This window comes from Anguilla anguilla, chromosome 6, assembly GCF_013347855.1.
Source record: "Anguilla anguilla isolate fAngAng1 chromosome 6, fAngAng1.pri, whole genome shotgun sequence".
Taxonomy (NCBI): Eukaryota; Metazoa; Chordata; class Actinopteri; order Anguilliformes; family Anguillidae; genus Anguilla; species Anguilla anguilla.
In genome coordinates this window covers 43,961,304-43,982,712 of record NC_049206.1, presented here as the reverse complement: position 1 = coordinate 43,982,712, position 21,409 = coordinate 43,961,304, and the positions used below count along the sequence as shown (strand labels likewise).

The following is a 21,409-nucleotide window of genomic DNA, read 5'->3' as shown; positions in this document are numbered from 1 at the left end:
TCAGAGATCCACTGTAGCACATTAACCTCTTCACGACATCTTCCAGGCGAAGTGAATGCCAGGGCCAGCTAGTGGTTTATGTAATGGCCGAGGTGCCAACATGGACACTTCCATATAGGACCCTGAGGGTGAAATATCTCTTCCACAAACAGTGAAAGGCCTGAGGACCATGAAGAAGTGAAACCATAAGAGAGAAAACAGCACGCAAGATTGTTTTCCCACTTTAATTATAGACTTACTGACCTGCTACAATAGTATTGCATAGAATATAAAGATGACAGGATGGTAAAATTATGTACAGAAATCACATGTGCACACACACACACACAGCCTTGTGTTAAAATAAGATGCAAAGAACTGGAGAGCAAAATATACTTTGTAAAAAAAAAAAAAAAGTAAAACGTGAATTGTCCGCACAATTTCATTAAAGGTCCGTGTTAATCAGTTTGCTTTTTCTTTTTTAAATAAACCACTGACCAACTGTCATGATACTCTCAACAGATTAGTGGTTTTTCCAAAGGGTGGGGTTCCGTCTCCAGACAAACAAAATAAAATTCTGAACAGAAACATTTGAAGTCTATATTGCACTTGGGGCATGAGTGAAGTATTATAGCATTTGGGACTTTTTTTTGGCTTTTAGATCATTCCAAAGAAGACACAAAAAAGACCAATGAGGTCACAGAAAAGAAGTACTTCATGACATAACGAACTTTAGGTTCAAGCCCATTGGCCCAGGCTGGCTCACTGTTCATTCGTCGCTGGCCCCCGGCTTGCACATCCTGGCTCCAGGCTGTTTGCGAGTAGAAGTGGTCGTCGTTTGCATGGTTAGAACAGGAAAGGCTTGAACGGGAACGATCGCTTCTCAGTGGTAATACTGATGGAAACCAGCGCGCTGTGTCTGCTGGTTACCTTAGAAACAGCTTCTGAGGAGTCCCCATGACAGACCGACAGAAACAGGAGAGCGATGTGTGGAATTTAAAAGTCCTCCTGGGGGGCCGAGCTGAAATTTTGGGAACGTTTTTGGCAGAAGAAAGAAGAACCGACTTAAAAACAATCGAACGGTCCTCTGGAAGCTAAAATTGAAGGGTTTCTGTTATCGGTAATCTTGAATCCGCACCGAAAAGTTCAAAGACATAAAGAGGGAGGCTTAGCGATTAATGGAATTGTATTTGTGAATTAAATTCCAATCAAAGTCAGCTGTTCAACGTTTGGGTGGGAGCAGGCCTGCTGGGTGAAATCCCTGGACCCGAGACAAAATTACTATATTATTCCCGGGCCCACAAAAGTTCACAGACCATTGGCCCCCCTCCACCTCCATGAGCCTGCGACTCGTTCCTTTTTTCCTTCTGCCAATAACAGAGAAATCGCGTCTCTCCAGGGAATACAGCACATCCATACATTCAAATCGGGTACAATCACAAAAATAAATAAATTAATGAAAATATTTATGTTTATTAAGCTACATAGTCACTCATCCCAAGCAACACGGCAGAGAGAGGCGAGGTGCACAACTGAAGTCTTCTCCTTTCGTTCTTAAATAAAATGAAATACATGATCAGAGTAACTTCATACAGGGGGGAAAAAACAACAGAACCACACAGGAAGTTGTTTAAATACAAATATATACAAAAAGCTTATAAAGCTCAAAACCTCTACAGTGTGTTCATCTAATGCACAAGATAGAGCGCCGTTCGCTCACAATTCCACACCGGTTATTGGCTAATGTGCCAGAGCGCGGATCTGAAAAGGGTCTCCTTGACTTCGCTTAGTTGCACTGATGGCTGAAACGGGGTCTGTAAAGGGTAAGAACGGCCTAAGAGGCTCACTTAAAACCGAGCGCCTGCTCCGTTCGCTGCGAAATCGCCAGACCTGCGTGTGGGGGTCGCGAACTGTAAAGTTGCCACATCGGAACGGGTTTTGAGGTTCCTCGTGGCCCCCCCTAAAAAAGGGAAAACTATATCAATTTTTCCAAAAACGTTTTTACAGCGACCCCTGACTTTTCAGACGTGTACAGGCACACCACTATATCAACAAAAATGCATTTAAATCTTAATTCATTACAAGGGGGGGGGAAACCTTTAATAAACTTTATTTTGCACCTTCTCTTTTACGTAAAAATGGGAGTAAACAACACGACAGTCTGAACATCTCTGCCTAACCGGGCTTCCTGTTATTCCGTGCGGCGAGGAGTGGGACTTCGTGCAGCCGCTAACATTTGTTTTTCAGCCTAACAAAGGCGGGGGAGGGGGGTGGGAAAGATAAGGACGGCCCCTGGCTCCTCCCACGTCAGCAGCCGAGCGCCCCGATAGGTCGGCCGCGCTCGTCACAGGCCCTTCCACGAGACCGGAGCCCCGGGGTCCGGCCCCTCCTCCTCCCCAAACCCCGCATCAGCACAAAGAGCCGGCCAGCTGCGCGAGTCTGCTCTCCAGAACACACGCGCACACGTGCAGAGAGTTAACTGACCCTCCGGCACAGAAGCCACCGTCTACAGACCGTCCTTCACTTCTCTTCCTAACACCCTGGGGTAGCCTATAGAATCCCTCGGCTAGGACCGCCTTTATTGCACTTTGCCTTTGCAAAACAGGACCGCTCCCCTCCTGTTTCAGGAGTTCAACTACTGTAAAAAGTGAAAAACATCAGTACAAATACCCCTTAATAATAAAGGACAAACCTTTTTTTGAATTAGGCTTTTCGTTGATTAAAACGCAACTCAACATAATCTTAATAAATTCTTATTAAAAAAAAAAAAAAAAACGCTATCTGATATATCAGAGGAATATAGAAGCGCGATACTGAAAGGGAGTTTGAGGCTGTGGCGGCTGGACTGGACTCGCAGCCAGAGCTCAAGGCCAGCCGACGACGCGCGGCAGCGCAACGTTCCGGCCAATCCAAGGCGAGTGGAATTGTGGGACAAAGAATTCAAGACGTCTTCAGACAAAACTAAAACGAAACCAAATACAACACAACTGACCATAGATCCAAATAATAATAATAATAATAATAAATCAGACAAACGCATTAAGTTCTACAGACCAGGGTGTCCTTGTTAGAGTCCATAATGTGCATCTCGACTTAAGGACAGTCTTCTTTCCACATAGGCACAATTTTGTAGGGGGTTGCCGTAGAAACAAAACAAAAAAAAAAAGAAAAGAAACACTTGTGTGGGACAGCAGATTTAATTCTGCACTTCTGAAAACATTTTAAAGGTACAAAAAAAAGCTGGACCGGTGCAGCGCAGGAACAGGCGAGCCGCTTCTGGTCGGGATTACCGACGAATCGCCGGCTTTCCCTGCATTTTAGAAGCGCGAGTTCGCCGAGAGCGCCGGACCGTCTCGCGCTCAAACCGCCAGTCTTTCGTACAAACAGTGAAAGCTGCTGGCTAAGAGACAAAAGCCCCTTACAGATCGCCAAAGAGGTAGAATGATGTCACGTCACAAGCATTGCGCCATCAGCTAAAATCCATACACACTAAAATAAATAGGCTTCATTCGAGAATGACGTATAAAAGCTAAGTCTCCACGTTTTGTTTTGCAGGGCTACTCCCCTGTTCGTTATTTCTTCCAAGCACCAGTTCGGGTATACACCGTTTCTTTCCGCCTCCACGTTAAAGCCACGGAAACGCGTTTCTCTTTTGCTGAAGTGCTTGAACGTTACAGTTTCTTTCGTTTCCTCTGGAAAACGATGGCACCGATGCTCCCGGCAAAGTCAGAAAAAAGCGTACGTTCATTCTACAGTAGGTGTGTTTTAGGGAGGCACCGACTTTACTTTTTACATAAATATATTTAGAGTTCTTTGTATAAAAATATAAATATACCATTTTAAAAACTATTTCTTATTCCCAGTCCCCAAAATGCAAGAAATGGAAAAAAGGGAGCCGGGAGTTCCACAATAGGACCCTTGGGTTGTGATCAGGTTCACTCAGGACCGCACCAGGACCTCCGTGATGTGGTCGAGTTCACTCAGGACCTCCAGGTTGTGGTCGAGTTCGTTCAGGACCGCACCAGGACCTCCATATTTGGTCGAGTTCCATCAGGACCGCACCAGGACATCCATGATGTGGTCGAGTTCGCTCAGGACTGCACCAGGACCTCCATGATGTGGTCGAGTTCGCTCAGGTCGGTCAGACACAGCTGCAGGGCCCCCGTCGGGGCGCAGGCGGGGACCGGCTTCAGGCCCTCGTCCGGGGAGGTGAGGGCGGAGAAGTCGGTCGGGTCGTACATGGAGGTGTCGATGTCCTCGAAGATGTCGTCCAGCGCCAGGTCCGTCAGGTAGCTGGTGGTGCTGGAGATCTCGAAGGAGCCAAAAAGCGAGTCCACCGAGGAGGAAGAGGACAAGGAGGAGGAGGAGGAGGAGGAGGAGGAGGAGAAGGAGGAAGAGTAGGCCGGCCCCTCGGGCTCGGCGGGCGGCAGCTGGGGGGCGTGGCGGGGCGTGGGCGGGGCCCGGGGGGGCGAGGAGGCAGGCGTGGCCGGCGGGTCCACGCCCTCCCTCCTCATCTGGTCCTGGATGTGGCGCAGGGTGTTGGCCAGCAGCACCGAGCGGCGGAGGCTGGGCTCGGCCTGCGAGTAGCAGCTCTGCAGCTTGCTCAGGCACAGGTCCAGGATCAGCTGCCTCTCCTGCGCGTGAGACTCCGCCCCCCAGGGCTCAGGCCCCGCCCGCCCGGCCTCTGGCCCCGCCTCCTCCTCCTCGCTCTCGCTCCGCTTGCGCTTCACGCCGCGGCCCACCAGGTACCTGCAGGAGGACAGACACACAGACAGAAACAGACATGAGCGGAGAACAGGGAGATGTAGAGAGAAGAGGTTACCCCAGGAAAACAGGCCCCCAGGAATAATCTGAGATCATCTGAGACCCAGCAATTCATTTTTGTCCTCTGCAGGGGACATGAGTCTCCGGTCGTAATGTCAAGAATGCCAAAAACTACACAACATGGGACATAAGAATAAACATACATACACACACACACATATATATATATATATATATATATATATATATATATATATTTAAATATATTTTTCTGCAACATGTTAACATGTTTTTGTCATGCCAGGCACTTGTATGATATCAAAAAGTGAAAATATTTAAACTTCTTTCAACAAGATCTCAAAAATAAAGATCTTATTTTTAAGAGCATTTTTAGCAGAACAGTAGCTGCCCCCTCCCAGACGGGAAGCCAATGGGAGCCCCCAGGCGGGAGCCAGCCGACCGCCAGGCTGAGCATCCCGGGGCGCGGCGGCGTAGCGGGCGGATAGCCGGACGCTCCACCTTTCATCCGAGCGGCTGCAGCCGACGTCCAGCCGCGCGTGCGGACGATGATGTCAGACATACGCAAGTTTCAGTCTTCGGGTTCTTTCTGCTGGCATGAAGGTAAGCTCCAAGACGCGGGGCTAGTCCACAGGCACAGGGGGCTCTGAGTGGATTCGTTATGCCTCTGCATGAAAGGAACGCTGTTTACGGCGCTACTGTCTGCAAGTTGCGCTAGGCTATGAGCCAAAGACCCCGTATTAACAGACGGTTTTACTGCTTACCTTCAAGTAAAAGCAGACGGCTATTCCTATCACACGTAAACGCGAGACCAGCTAAAGCTATAAGCAAGAGACCAAAGGAGGGGTTCTTCTGCCACAGCACTGCACCCACAGCAACTGAAAAACTGCTCCTTGTAAACTCCATTACCCAGCTATCCCTCCGCAATTTTTTGTTTAGGCAGCCATAACAATATAGCGGCCATGAGCAGTACGGTGACTGGTCATAACAGTGAGTGAAACTGAAAGTGCTGCTCAATTTGAAATGCGCCATCTCCCTTCGTATGCCAAGCGTTCCTTCGTCCTCCAAATCGTTCATTCAAACCAGAACTCACCTAAAGTCCAACCAGTGCAGTGTGGCAAAAGTACTGGAAATTACTGGACCGCATATGGTTACCATGGAAACATCCAGCCGGTAAAATAAATTTTATTGGTTGATTCTTTTTGTTGGCCATGAAAAGTGTCTGCCAGTAATCGTACATCAGGCCAAAAATCTCAGTGAGCTACCTTCTCCAGCTACCACAAACTCATTTCTGCAGAAGTCCTCATTAGCATTAAATGACAATCTGTAGTGGGAGGGCATGTCTGAAATGATGCAATCATGCAGGTGATGCAATCGCACTCCTAATCAGAAACAAGAAGGCACAAACAATCCAAGAGTCCCTGGATCTCCCCCTACTGCTATCAGGTTACAGAAGTGACATTACAGCTGCCTAACACTGTTTTCAGGTGACAGAACTGACATACAGCTCCTAACATTGTCATTAGGTCAAAGAACTGACAAAGCGCTCAACACCGGTATCATGTTACAGAACTGACACAGCTGTCAACACCGGTATCATGTTACAGAACTGACACAGCTGTCAACACCAGTGTCATGCTATGGAAGTGATATACAGCCCACAACACAACAGTCAGGTCACAGGCCTGACACACAGCTTCCAACACCTCTATCAGATCACAAAACTGACATAGGCTATATCCCCTAAAACCCCTATCAGATCACAGAACTGACACATATCCCCTAAAACCCCTATCAGATCACAGAACTGACACATAGCCCCTAAAACCCCTATCAGATCACAGAACTGACACATAGCCCCTAAAACCCCTATCAGATCACAGAACTGACACATATCCCCTAAAACCCCTATCAGATCACAGAACTGACACATATCCCCTAAAACCCCTATCAGATCACAGAACTGACACATATCCCCTAAAACCCCGATCAGATCACAGAACTGACACATAGCCCCTAAAACTCCTAACAGATCACAGAACTGACATATAGCCTAGCCCCAAAAACCACTATCAGAGCACAACTTCCTAGAAGGGCTTCACAGACTCTTTACCGTAAAGTTGGTCACAGCTAGACAACTTCCTGTTAACACGCCTATTAAAAGAAGCTGATAAGAGCCATTCCTTTTCTTAAATCCTTAATACTGTGAAGTTAAAGACATCAACCAATCAAGTGTAATCTAGCCCATGGCAGGGTTTCAGCCTGAGATGGTTTATTAGCGAGTTGAAAGCCAAAGAAACTAATCGATAACCGCACTGATACAGACAACTGCAAATTTCCTTGTCAAAGTCTCAGTCACTGTATTGGGCTAGTTCATAGTCTGGATAGTTCTTTCAGTTCATCAGTGATGCACCACCAATTTTGCGACTACCTTCCCAAATCCAGAATTAAGAGAACGTAGGGGTCAGGTTCAGGTTTTTTGAAATGACTGTGAATTGCAGTTTTTAACCTCAATTGCTCTCATCCACCATCTGCATACACAGCAGACCTCTGACGTGGTACAGAAAAGGCTCTCCTTCATTCTAGGGAAAATGCGACGGTTGTGTTGCTCCAAATTCCACTTTCTGAAAAAAGGAATTTATTGCGGGGCCACAAGGCGGCCACATCTTAAGCGCAGCCTCAGTAGGTTTCCTGTTCGCCCCTTTCTTCGGCTTCTTTCCACGATGCGGACGCGGACGCGGGCGGGGACGACGGGATTGGCTCGCGCGTTCGAGGCTGCTTACATAACTCGGTCCCCTCCCCGGCCGAACGGGGCACCGCGTCTGCCGGGCTCCCCTGGGGGTTTTTCAACGCCGCCGCCGCCACCGACGCCGGGCTTAAGAAGCTCCGCGTCTGGATCCGGAGGCCGCCATTCGCCGGCGTCCCGGCCGCGCCGGGGAGAGGGGGAGAACCCTGTGATGTTCTGCCGCCCGTCTCCGATAGCAACAGCGGCCTATAAATGGAACGGGGGGGGGGGGACTGCCAGAGCTCGGCCCCGACGCTTATGAAACGAACCTCTCGCTAATTAATTAGTTTACATCGGCCGCTCAAACGGCCGTACGAACGTACGGCTGCATTCTTCCCGCTCCTGGTTTGCCGTTCGTCATAAACAGAAAGGACCGCAACGGACTTTAAAAAAAAAGGTACTTGTAAAAATGATGAAAAGCGAGCGATGACCACCATCGCACTGAAACTGCAAATTACACACTCGACCGTGAGGAACAAACTCCAAACATGCCTCTGGTGTACAGTGAGCATCTCTATTGTGCAACACCTCGAAGATTATGATTGGTGCTGGCGATGAAGGAAGTAGAGTAGCGCAGAGCAGCACCTCAGAACTGAGAACAGGCTATACCACCTGCGCTCCAGTCACTTCGGGGGTTATTTCTCTGACCCGTTATCCCACGGCTCTCACGTCGAACCGTTTCGGAGTGACGTGTACAGTCCTCGTGCCACAGACCATTAAACAAGGATCTCGCCCAAACTGATGAGCGCAGTGTTTCATTTGATTGGCCCGTCTGGGTCTCTTCTTCCCTGGCATCATTACCTGCATCTAGCCCCGCGTTTCTAATCCGCGCATTGTCTTTGTCTCTGAATATGATACGACTGCGTTTTGGCAAATTGGCCAGTTATCATAAATGAGTTATATTGCCTGAATGAGGAACGGTTCAGTGAACAGACTTTGGGTGGCTCTGCATATCTGACCCGGACCCTGATGCTGCAGTAGATGTGTGCCGTGCGAGCCGCAGCATGAAGGCGTACCATAAATGGAAGCTGTTGTCCAACTGCTTCATCGCCTTTAGTCTGCAAGTTGGTTTTTGAAAGGTATCACTTCTGCACTGTGACCACATAGCGACCTTTAATCTCAGAGACAAACAGCCCTGGACAGACATGGCACGCAATCCTTTCTTTAAAGTAAAAAGAAAACTGAGGATCCCCTTAGTCCATTTTACACAACCCTTCCAGGTTTGGTACCACTTCAGACAAAAATACAGCTGAATGTATCATACCACAATAACTATAAGGAGGTGTTTACAGCTTTGTCTAGTCATACACATGCTAAATGAAACATAACGTAGCCCATTTCCTATTGTTTTTCACAACAGTGGATGCATTATGCTCCTTAAATTGTAGCTAAATCATGATGGATATCTATAAATACACTGTAAAAAGAAGCAGGCATGTATCTGGTGCAGTTCGTGCCTGGGTGAGGGAAACATGGTAAACAGTTGTTAGAGATATTATAGTTCTGTGTTTTTGAGGGCTTCTCACAAGCAGTCCTGCCTCCACACACATTTCTGTCATCAGGAGACATCAGGGTCCCAGCTAGACTGGTGCCATCAGAATGGTGTACGGATACTGCCACACTGTATAAGAAGCAAGGTGGGAGGGGTGCTGCCAGGGGATGCAATGCTAAGGGGGTACTGGTCTCTTACAAATTTCTTTAAAATAATTTTTTTTTAACTCAATACATTTTATTTTTTCTTAAGTCGAGGTACAGCATGTCTAGAAGTTTTTTTTTCCAGTTGACAGAGAAACGTCAGAGGAAGGTAATTTCAGTTTCATTATTATAGGCTAATTCTCTTAGATTTTTCATCACAACATCAAGTGAACGATAAACTATCAGAAGCCTTTTTGAAATTAAATTGTTAAATAAAGGACCAGTATTCCATAACCTGACAGAGAAATTATCAGATCACTACGCAGTGTAAAATACATGCTATGGCATCAATGTAACAGCAAACAAAAAGTAAAGGCAAATTTTGAACAATCTTTCAAGTCTTGTTTCTCTGACATGTTAACTCAGCGGAGAGAGGGAAGCGGGCCCATAGGACGAAGGGAGATGACACACTCAGTGGGTGGGGCTATGAGTAATGAAAGCAGTGGGTGTAGACCGGCCTCATAACTGGGCGGAAGTCTTTATAAGGGCCGGCAGCGGAGCGTTGCGCAATACCCGCACGCAGCTAGCGAGTCGTCTATCCGGCCCCCAGATCGTGTGAGTCACTTCCATGAGCCACACAGCGTTAGTCACTCCGTCAGCCCCAGACCCACCTCCCCCCCGTCCTCTTCCTCCTCTACTGCCACTCTCAGGGCTCAACCCAGACCTAGGAAGAGCTCACGCTCTATCTCTAGGGACAACTGGCACATCGACGCGCTGTCATCCCGAACCTCCACACACACAGCCTAAAGAAATAAACAGGAGACACCGTGAACGAACGCCACAAATGAGACATTTCAAGACGTCGGGTAACGTTGCCCGTTGCCTGTCACAAAATGTGTGGTGATCGACTGAACATTTTCATGACATTTTGGCATTCGGCAGACACTGTAATCCAGAAAGAGGAAGTCAGTGGACAGAAGTTAATGCGGTTGCAGACACCATCTACACAGGTGTAAGAAACTTTAACTAGGATCCTTTGTAAAGATAGGACCTCCACATGTCTACCTTATGCGCTTTGAATTATTCCATAACTTTATGAAGAAAAAAAAATATATATTTTTTTTTGTGTGTTTTCCTGACCACCTCTCTTTGATTCTATTCTGTTACGTACATGGCCTGCTGTCTTGTGATTTGTATTATGTAACTTGTTTGCCCCATGTCTGTCTTCTGTATTGTATGGTATAGAAGAAACCATTAGGCTGCTGTCTGAAGCGCACAGTGAGAATGCAGTTCACTTCGTCATACCTTAAGGATTGTTCTCTCACACAACAAACTATATGTGCAGATCTTCATACTGACACGTGGATAAAACTTGCCTCTCTCATGTTAGGGGAAAAAAACAGAGGGGGGGGGGGTGTTCCCAAACCAGGACCACTGAACATTCCATGGTTAGTGCCCAAACGCCATCTGCGGAACTGAATGGACATTTGCCTGCGCAGGTAATTTTTTGTAATATTGCAAAGCGGCTCAATCAGTGCCAATACGTCCCCAAGCATCATGTCCAGCCATTATGGTCACGTAATCCTCCCAAAACCCAATCCCGATGGTGTGGGATAGTTTCCATCCGATCTTATCAGACATTGCATTGATATTCCTGCAAAGTTGTCAGCGTTGACAAAGTAAGTTTCAACACAATTTTTTGTGGTGCCTGCCAGAAAGGTCCTGCCTAAACTGGACATCCCATTTTCGCTAAGAGCGATCGTACCGTACTTCAGTAAGTCATCTTTAACTTTACAGACAGCAACAGTGTGCACCATTGTTTCTTCATAATACTAGCTACCAACTACCAAGTTAAACCATGACTTGTTTTATCCTAGCTAGCTACGACCGCTATAGCGAACTCAACTCTTTTCTAGTGATTGACCTTAACTAGCAAGGTAGCTACTGTTCACGTTACATCAAAACAGCCCAAGTTAGCCACACAATATAGCACTAGCCTAAGTAAGGATTTGGAATAAAAGTTAAACAGGGGTAGCGCTAAAGATTAAGTCTGCGAACCTGCTGTGCGTGTTCGTTAGCTTGGGTAGCTAAATAACGTTAGCCGGCTAGCGCTAGTTTAGTGGCAACACTACTAGCTTGCTAACGCTAGCCACGTTATGTATACATTATACTGCCCAGCAAACGTAGCTAGACTACCGTCTGCCGGGGTATCGTTACCGAAAGAGTGCACGTTAACGTAGCTATCAATACATGCCAGTCGAATTTGGGAACTAGACTGCATCCTAAACCTGATCATCACAATTTGGCTGGCTGACTCTGGGCACTTCGTGAATGTCAGCGGAACTCAAAATCGATGGGAAGTAGCAAACGCTATAAGTGTTAAGCGAACATATTAACGGTAGCTAGTCAACAACTGCCGAAACTAGCCAACTAACGCAAACGTTATCTTACGTCTACCAGTCTCTTTTTAACATTATCGATAACAAGTGACACAAGTTGGTAGTAAATAACACATTATACAACACAATCCAACAGTGTACTCCCAAGTTAAGTAAGTTACTATTTATGCAGCTAACTATCTAGCACAGTAACTCACACAAGTTAGCTCATAACTGGTACTCTTAAATAACGTCCGGCAACTGATGCTCGCTTTTTTGCGTATTGCTAGTGTAGCTACCGAAATAAAAAGCTAACGGATCAATATGCAACACAGAAGTAGACAACTAGCTATCTCACTTAGCATTTTGTAACTTAAACAGCAAGCTGTCCATCTCGACGAAAAAAAAATTATGAAAATTTAAATTGAAAGCAATGGTAATATATACTAATGTTAGCCAACAAGCTAACATTACCTTGAAGAAGAAAGGGCATCTGGTTGGTCAACTTCCTTCCCGGTTGTGTCGCCGTCCAGTCGGCACATAGAAGCAGTCTGAATTGCGTTATTCCTTCTTCTCATTGACGTTTGGTAGGAAAAGAAGCCCATTTGCCCCATTCCATTATTTTACATAACATTCGCTAGCAGGTAAGCCGACTAGCTATCGACAGCATACGAAGGCAACCAAATATAAATAGATAACTAGCACTAACGTTATAGCTATATGTGCCAAATAATATAAACGAGAATAGCTTGGTAGCTATCTAAAATATTCTATTCTTCCGCCGTGTGTCTTTAGTAAAACGTTTACTCTTGTGGCTAACTATGCCGACTTTCCGTGTTCATATGAATGTTTGCGAGTCCAAAGTCTGAAAAACGTTTTTCGTTCAACTCATTCAGTACAGTACAGCAAGCTACCGCTCACCTCGACAACTCTAGCAAAACTGTAGAACCTACGCGAAAGACAGTGAACTGCTCAGCTGATTGACGGTCGTCAGGTGGGAAACACTTCATTGGTCAAATGGAATATCAGGCCCGCCTAGTAACCGTGTCTGATTGGTTGTTTGTTTCATATCCCTTTCCTATCCCTCTCATTCGCTCCATTTTCAGCTTCTCACTCACGAACCAAAAACGTGACCACTTGAAATACTGTAACATTATAAAAAATAATTAAAAAATAAATAGTAAACCTGCCTGAAACGTCAGTGCTCATGACGACATAACGCTATTGGTCTCAGGATTACTTGTACGTACGGCAGCTTTCTGCTAGTCTTGCGCCCACCATCGAGCGCCCACCAAATTGATCCATATACATTTGCGTCATGCAGTACTTAATATTATGTTTAGGCACGTCAGAAACGCCTGGTCATTGGACAATATTCTCTTCGCTGTATCCAGTCAGTGTCATAATTATTTTCAATGGCACCCGCTTGAAGTCTCACCTATTGAACGTATAAAGGTGTAATATTTAGGAGTGTAAGCAGCCAATATGGCGTCAAGCGTAAGGCCGTGTCAATTTCCTCTTTACTACAATTTGTGTAAAAGAGGAAAGAATGCGCCACTGTATAAATGTCGTTCCTTTACATATTCAAAATTAAAAAATACCATATGAACTGTCATGCAACCAGTTCTGAGGTTATAGCGATTATTAACTCAACAATTGACTTGATACTTGGCTGAACCCTGAATTCTCATTGGTTGAAATTTTGCAGCCAACTGGCGAAAATGCCTAGGACCAGTTACAGTCAACTACTTACCTCAAAACAGAATCTCCATTCCAGTGTCATGTCTGATTAATTCCGTTCTATAGTTAAGAGTTCGGTGATCCCTTCGCCAGGTTTGTGCGTTGGGTTTATATTATGGCGCTACTGGTAGTGTTGATGCCAATTCAAAGTAAGTTGTGCTGGCAACTAAAAAGTGTGCCAGCACTATTTATGAATAAATAATTCATAAATGCAGATATGTACTTGTAAATAGTGCTTCTGTCAGACAATCTCCAGTCTGTGAAAAGCTGAACACGATCATAATTATAAAGAAAATTATAAATGCTTTAGCTAGCCGAAGTATGATATTTATAAGAAATTATGCCTATCTAGGATCTAGGATCTGCATCTGGAAAGTGTGGCTCCTAAAAATAATACATTTAAAGGGATAGTTCACTTTATGGACTTTTCAAACAGTCCTTATGTGAAATGAAGAATACATTGAGTACTTACTGAATACATACACAAATTGCTGACAACAGGCAAGATTTACAATAGTTGGTGTAGGGGCATTGGTGGTTTGTGGTCCAAAGGAAAAAAAAAATGCACTTCAAGTAATCACAAACCTTTACGTTTCTAGACCAGGAGCAACCACAACAGGAACAGCTTCACCTCTATTATGAATGTAGTCTTTACTACAAATGAAGGCTGAAAATGGAACACAGGAAAGAACAGACAAGTGTTTTCTGTACTTTGTACCTTTTATTAAAATATATACAAAATGCTACATTGTAATAAAAAACTGCATATAATCTACCCTAGTTTTAGGTCTTAATTGCCATATAAATCAGGTTTTGACTCAAGTTTACCTTCACTGACATCAATCAAAGGGGAGTATACAATGAAGTACTTTCATAATACTGGCATTTAAAAAAGACTCGATAACCAGTCAATCATTATACTAAATTAATCTGAATACTAACTGAAAAGTTGTTTGGAATGCTTGCTGCATAGTAAGTGGACAAAACCCACTTTCTCGAGGATAGAGACAAGCAGGCATTTACAATTTGTAAAATGCATATTGACATTACCTTACGACAGCACAAAAGAAAATGAAAAGCTCATTCTACGCAAGTTTGTGAGCACTCAAAACCCATCAGACATGTTTGCATTTAATAAATTAAATAAATTAAAATGCAATAATTTAACTGTTATTCTTCATTTGTAAATGTACAAATATAAGAACATGGCTCCCAAACAGCAGACTTAGGAAAAAGCAAGCCATTCGACAACCGTTGAACACGTGAGCATGAGTGAAGGAGACATACAGCATGAGGCTATGGATATGGCAAAACACTGACAGAAACTAAGGTGCTTCACAATGGTAACACCGTTTTGGACATCTAAAATACATTTGAGCTCTTTCAGCTCATTGGAAGACACTGTGTGAATCTGTCTGCAAGACTAAATAATCAGTTTCCTCCCATCTTAGGTGAAACGTATAAACAAAACAAAAACCTATACGTACTCTTTACATTTCCCAACTTTTATACGTTGTAAAAATATATATTTATATACATACATTTTTGATGTTTTTTTTGTTTGTTTTTTTAGGAAAATATGTGCAGCTTTAAAAATTATGGTTGCTTGTTCAGTTCATGTAGTGTTTCAAAGTTACAATAAATTAAAAACAAGGCAAATCCAAGAATAAAGGAATGGACAAACAAGAAGAAAGAACATATATAACACAATTTAGGAAACCAAAAGTATGTCAGTGAAATTACAATGGTCAGCTCATTCAATCTTGGCCCTTCATGACATGGCAACTTGTCCTGAAAGAGCCTTAGATTTAACACGCATTCCACTTAAACACACTGCTCACACACGTCTGCGCGCGTGTGCGCACACACATACACATACACACAGAAAGACAAATGCAAACACAAAGGCACGCATACACATACACGCAGACTGACTGACGAATGCGGGCACACACACATGCTCATTCGGAGCTTGGAACAAAATAAGGACACGGATACACTTCTCTGTAAAAACAAAACAAAAAAAGGCAGACAAAAAAGTGTTTCATGAGCCCACAATGATCTCCATGATGTGGTCCAGTTCGTTTAGGTCGGTCCGGCAGGTGGAACTGGGCGCGTGTGAGGACAGGTTCTCCAGCAGGTCATATGGTCCAACCTTGGGCGTGGCCTGTATGCCTGTCAGCATGGTATCCAGGTCGTAGTATGAGGCGTCAACGTCCGAGAACAGCTCCTCCAGGGCTGGGTCTGGGCTAGGGGCGGGGCTCTTGATCTCAAATGTCCCATAGACCTGGTCCATGGTCTTGGTGCCTTCCGAGGACCTCTGCTCCTCCTCCTCCTCCTCTTCCAAGCTGCAGCCCTCGTCGTCCGCGTCCCCGTCCTCGGAGGCCTCCTCCGGAGGGACCCTGGCCTCCCAGTGGGGGTCCGCGTCCCCCGACACGTAGGCGGAATCGGCCTCCGTGGCGACCGCTCGTAGCGTTTCCTCGGCGTCCGACGCCTCCTGTTCCTCCTGTTCCTCCGCCTCCTCCTCCGGGGGGCGGCCCCCGACGGGCGGGAGCGGCTTCGGCTCCTCCTCTCCGGGCTCCCGCCCCGTCGGCGCCCGGCACAGGATCTCGGAGGCCACCAGGCGGTCGGACAGGCCCTGGCTGGCGCTGAGCGCCTCGGTCATGATCTGCCAGCTGCCGTCGCGCGTCATCTCCTCCTGGATCTGGCGCACCGTGTTGGCGATGAGCACCGAGCGGCACAGGTTGGGCTCGGCCAGCATGTGGCACAGCTGCAGCTTGATGAGGGACATGTCCAGGAGGCACTGGCGCTGCAGGCTGTAGGACGCCGTCTTCACGCCCGCCGCCGCCGCGGCCTCCTCGTCGCCGCCGCCGCCGCCGTCCGAACACTTGCGCTTGGTGCCCTTCGGAAACATGCTCGTCCTGCAGCGGGGGGGAAACCGTGGAGAGGACCGGTGAGTGCGTGCGGACGACACGTGTCACAAAAATAACAGATAAAACAAAGGTGAACTCACATACAAAACAGGGCTTCTTTTTATTCACACTTTAATTCGCTACTTATAATTACCAAGCCACATAATTGGAATCCATTTTTACAAATTATCTAAATTCAATAAGATAATCTATTCATAGAAAATGCAGTAAAAATGCAGACTGGTATCCATTATTACAATTAATCTAAACTCAATTAGATAATCTATTCATAGAAAATGCAGTAAAGCTACAGACAGCGTCTACTGTTTTAATACTACTTTTTAACTGCAGTAATAGCTTAAAGGAAATATAAGAAATACCTTATTCAATGGGCCTACATCCTAATGACAGACAGGTGACTAAACAGCAAGAGATACACAAACACTATATACTATATAGAGTATATATACACAAGTTCACACGTACAGACACAATCATTTTTTTCTAAAGGTTGCAGCGCTCTACCTGTCCTGTTGGGCAGCACTGGCATTAACATAGCGGTTTCTTCCCGATCGCAGCGCTTCCACACTTTTGTACTAGCCACAAACGGCTCTTGTTCTGACCTCTTTCTGCCCGTTTTAGGCCAGTCACACGTATGGGTCCTGGTGGGCGGAATAACCAAACTTTAGCCAGCCCCCCGACCCCGCTGGAAGAGTGAGAAAGGTAACCAGCCACAGCCTCTCTCAGAAGACTTACTAAAAACATTTTAAAAAAATACTTACGGCTGAGTCGCCCCCTCCCTCCAATTCCCCCGTTCATTGACTAAGAGTGACCTCCATAATTATTCAAACCCTTGACAAAGACGGTCAAAGACAGCTTTATAAAATAAACAATTCAGGTTATGAGCTATATTATACACTCCAAAAAATGGAAAATAATGAATATTATTACATAATACAATCTTTTATGAAGACAATTGCTCAGAGAAAAAGATTTTGCTGAAGAAAACAGGTGACAATCATTCGCGCCCCAAAAATCCAACATGAGCAAACCTACATTAACTTGCTCATTTAAGTAAAAATCCATAGTATGATTAGACACCACCTCTATGCAACCAAGCTTTTCTTTTTGGAAGGGTTGAGGGTGTGAAGATCAGTAAGCTGAAATGGATGTCATACCTCTGGCCAAAAATGATGGTGGACCCTTGATAATATGGGGTTGTTTTGCACCTACTAGACTTGGAGCTCTTGAGCCAATGGAAACAGCAAAGACCAAATTTCCTCAAATTTGGTCACATATGGATCTTTCAGCAAGACAATGATCCGAACCACATCTCAAAATCGCTTTGCAGTGATCATCCCAGTCTCCAGCCTCAAAGCTGATTGGAAATTTGTGGTTTGAACTGGAGAGCAGTCCACAAGCACCAGATCAAAGGACCTGCAAGATCTTTAAAGTTTCTGTATGGTCGAATACTAAACCAGTGTCGCTCAGGACTTATTTCATAGTCTTTCTTTCATCTTCAAGGATGTGAATAATTTTGGACAGCACTTTAGCTGCTGGCATTCACGAACGGTGTAAAGAACTGCTTTTGTTTCTACATTAAGACATTCACACAGTTTTTAAACTGCTACAGGAAAATAAGAGGTGAAAGGGATACAATTGATTATAAGATAGGCATTCCTTACTGACAAATCACACATGAATTTGTGCAAAGTGCCAGTAAAAAGTAATAATACTAATAATAATACTTTTACAAACACACATTCATGGAATAATTGCCTCTTCATACGGGAAGATGCATTCCAATAACACATTTCTTGCATTAATGGTTCACAGCTAATCATTATAAGTGATATCATATTCAAATCAGTACAGAGGAGACCAAATCAAACCTAGCCCACTGGGACTTCACTGTTCACTTAACTGGTTTGTATTAGGCTACGCAATTGGAGAAAAATCCTTATAGTTACAATGCAACTTTTCAAATGATAAAACATCAAACCATCTTGAACATAATCAGGAATTGTGTAAAACATATTTTTATGTTAATTTATTAATTACACAGAATACAATGGTAAATTGGAATGCTAAATATTACTGTACACAGATTCTGTTAACTACTAAAAGAAACCTGTCACAAGGCCAGTCAACCACATCAAAAACATGCAGCAGGACTGAAACGTGAAAGCAACAAACACATCAAAGCATAAACCCAGCCTGACTCTGAGCCTGCATTAACTGTGTGTGTGCGTGTGTGGTCAGGGAATTGATGAAAATTTGTGGGAAATGTAGTTACGTATAGATAACATGACAATTGAAACACTTTTTCATGAAAAAGCTTTAATATCATTGTCATTTATTGAAACTTGTTATATTTTTCAATACCTGCCAGTCATTTTGGATAGCAATCCAACAAACCGTTAGGCTCCAGACAAAAACGATCAAATAAAAATGCTTTTCATGGTAAGAGACAGAAACATCCGGTGCAAGTTCTCTGGGTTAGAGACATTTCAGAAACGACACGGAAATTCCACGCGCTAATAATATAATCTGGTCTACAGGACATCAATACATACAGTCAGTAGACATAATACGGCTCTCTCAAACTAATGCAATTGCCCTACCTTACATACGCGACATGGCGGCGCTGTAAGGTCACACTAGAACCCAAGTTGACAGGCCAAAATTGCTGCTGCAACATCCCTGGCAAAGACAACGGCCGCTGCCACGATGGATAGACATACAATAACTGTAAGAACACAGCGTATTGCTCTCATACTCCGCATATTTTATAAGGGAGATGAAAAAATAGTATTTAATGCCAATTATATATATATATATATATATATATATATATGATTTTTTTTTCTTAATGGGGGTGGGGGTTGGGCAAAGCACGACTTGTCAGCCAGATACCTGCCTAATCACACTATACGCCCACGTCCATTATCAGTACAACACAGAAACGGATGAGAATACAATTGGTCCTGCAATCATATAAGGCCGTTTATTATTTCCCCAATTCGGAATCATGAGGAAAAGCTACGTATATTGTCATTTTAAAAGTTCTACCAGATCTCCTTAGTTCAGAAATGACACCGGAAAAATTGCGTGTCAGAGGTCTTTGTTAGGAGAAATGCTACGTTTGCATTACAAAAAAATAAAATAAAATACATTGCATAATCACAAGAAATTACGGGGCAACCACTGAAATTCGGGAAAAGGTCCATTCTTGGGAAATTTGTTAAAATTAGTAAACGCTACCAACACTGAACCTACAGTGACAAAGAAAAACGGGACAGTAGTGCAAGTATTCATTATCACAACGAACTTCACGTGATTGTGGGAAATACAAAGGCAAATAAACAGCTGTGCAAGATTACTGCTAAATCTTTATTCACATGTACTCCATCCCAATATAAAATGCAAAACCCAGTCCTATGCAAATAGCAACTTCAGCTAGCTTTCTAAATCAGCAGGGCTAGCCATCTGAAAATGGGTAGGCAAATGTAGGCTGAATTTAACAAGCTCTACCGTTATTAGAAAGTCTGTTAGGCTATGTAAACTCAAAACTTCCACGAAGCGCAAAAAAAGTTGTTTTGAGCCAATTCACTGCTGAAATGCGCTGCCAATCTCAGAGCAAAAGGATGGAACTCCTTTTCATAGTGCCCGCTTCTGACATTTAAAATGTCCCGTCCCTTTCAGCGCCAACCCCCTACGTCAGTTAAAGTGCCACTGTGTAAAAATGCCCTCACTAAATAAGAACCCTTCAACTTGAGCCTCCCTCCCTCCGGATAATGTCCATGCCCCAGTACAGTCTCCCTCCCAAACGCATTCAAGCTCCACCCTGGTGCACGTCTCCCTCCCCCACCGCACTGACGTTGTCAATATTCCCCTCCCGGTTAAAAGTCTTAGAATGAATAAATACCATCACCATCTTATGGTATAAATGGACAATGCAACACAAATAACTTCATAATGGTAAAACGCATATCATCTCCGTTGAATTACGACTTCCTGTTTTGACCAGACGCTTTGTTCCCCTCTGCAGAAACGAAGGCTTGTGAAGCAGAGGCGACAACAACAGGGATGGGAGCCATTTTGAATTTGCTAGCTACCCTAAGTCTTTCTTGCCTAACTTTTAAACACATTCAACCGCCACAACTGCAGAGTTAAACAGCCACACGTGCCAGTCGTTAAACCGATTAAATGTTAAATCATTTACACATGCTCATTACCCACAAGTCCCCAGAGTAAGTAAAGGAACCTCCAGGACACTTCCGCATTAAATGCGTGTTTCATGGCCAACACACATTGATTAGTCTTTTTGAAAGCTAGTTTTATTAAAATGTATTAACCTCGTGAAACTACTGTTAAGCGGTACGATTCAATATAAGGCGCACTTTTTTGCTTGGCGCTTACCTTTTGAGTGTATTATTCTGCACCGGAGGCGGTCATAAGCTCTTAGTGGGTAGGTTGTACGTGTTAAAGGTAACGTTACAGCTCTCTCGACTTCCCCGACACCGATTGCACTCGTAGCACTGGTGCTCAGTGGCCAGCTGCAGCAGGAAGGGTGAAGTGGGCGGACACATGCATGATGATCGACAGGCCGTCGTTTTAACCGGGAACAAAAGCCACACAGAAGTAACTAGAGATCCTATCCAAGGTCTTCAGACAGTGGCACAATATGCACACTGTTTGCGGGTCCTGCATTTTTGTGACTAATGCGTTCCATTCGAAGCACGCTAAACCTAAATTTAAAACACTTGGCCTACGAGCTGCCGCTGAGGTGGAAATGAGCCGAATGGAGATGGCTGTAGCAACTCTCCTTTTTCATCAGTTATTTTAAGAACTTTGTGTTCTAGTCTGCACATTTATGTAATGAAGGTCGTGGAGCATAACCATACTCTGGGCAGAGAAACCTTTTTTTTTTTTGGCAATCTCACATTAAAAATGTTATGTTTGGAGAGCGCACACGAGCCACGTAATGTAGCCTGCTTCATTTTCGTTTTATTAAATAAGTCGCAGGGAATGTACGGCACTATGTCAGAGAATAAATACATTTGTACCAGTGATTGAAACCTACTATAAACAATATCCCTTTATATGTACTGTATTTAATCATTTTCCTTTTACTTTGAGCAATTGAGGTGAAGTGCCTTGGTTGCTAAAGGGTACAGCAGAGTCACCTGGAATTC

General features: G+C 44.5%; 2 protein-coding genes across 4 annotated transcripts; both read right to left on the bottom strand.

The window, feature by feature from the left end:
* Positions 1-205: 205 nt before the first annotated feature.
* On the bottom strand, positions 206-12,561 carry LOC118230857 (SERTA domain-containing protein 2-like). 2 transcript variants are annotated; one of them, XR_004765934.1, is made up of 3 exons: positions 12,034-12,561; positions 4,008-4,728; positions 206-3,966 (listed from the first exon to the last, which is right to left on the bottom strand). XR_004765934.1 is itself a non-coding variant. In XM_035424267.1 (2 exons), the coding sequence occupies exons 1-2, from the start codon at positions 12,171-12,173 to the stop codon at positions 4,071-4,073; spliced, it is 798 nt and encodes a 265-aa protein (XP_035280158.1). In that variant the 5' UTR covers positions 12,174-12,561; the 3' UTR covers positions 206-4,070. The 2 variants fall into 2 exon arrangements, 1 of the variants encoding a protein (XP_035280158.1); XM_035424267.1 differs by having other exon boundaries at positions 206-4,728.
* A 1,439-nt stretch (positions 12,562-14,000) lies between these two features.
* On the bottom strand, positions 14,001-20,944 carry LOC118230856 (cell division cycle-associated protein 4-like). Of its 2 annotated transcripts, XM_035424266.1 has the most exons (3): positions 20,634-20,944; positions 16,737-16,873; positions 14,001-16,220 (listed from the first exon to the last, which is right to left on the bottom strand). In XM_035424266.1, the coding sequence occupies exon 3, from the start codon at positions 16,211-16,213 to the stop codon at positions 15,344-15,346; it is 870 nt and encodes a 289-aa protein (XP_035280157.1). In that variant the 5' UTR covers positions 16,214-16,220; positions 16,737-16,873; positions 20,634-20,944; the 3' UTR covers positions 14,001-15,343. The 2 variants fall into 2 exon arrangements, with proteins under 2 accessions (XP_035280157.1, XP_035280156.1); XM_035424265.1 differs by lacking the exon at positions 16,737-16,873 and having other exon boundaries at positions 20,634-20,930.
* Between the last annotated feature and the right edge of the window lie 465 nt (positions 20,945-21,409).

Bases quoted from the DNA above. Each gene is read 5' to 3' on its own strand.
- LOC118230856 (XM_035424266.1), bottom strand. From the start codon at position 16,213: ATGTTTCCGAAGGGCACCAAGCGCAAGTGTTCGGACGGCGGCGGCGGC.
- LOC118230857 (XM_035424267.1), bottom strand. From the start codon at position 12,173: ATGGGGCAAATGGGCTTCTTTTCCTACCAAACGTCAATGAGAAGAAGG. The intron at 4,729-12,033 runs GTAATGTTAGCT...GTCCTCCTGCAG, and splicing joins GATGCCCTTTCTTCTTCAAG to GTACCTGGTGGGCCGCGGCG.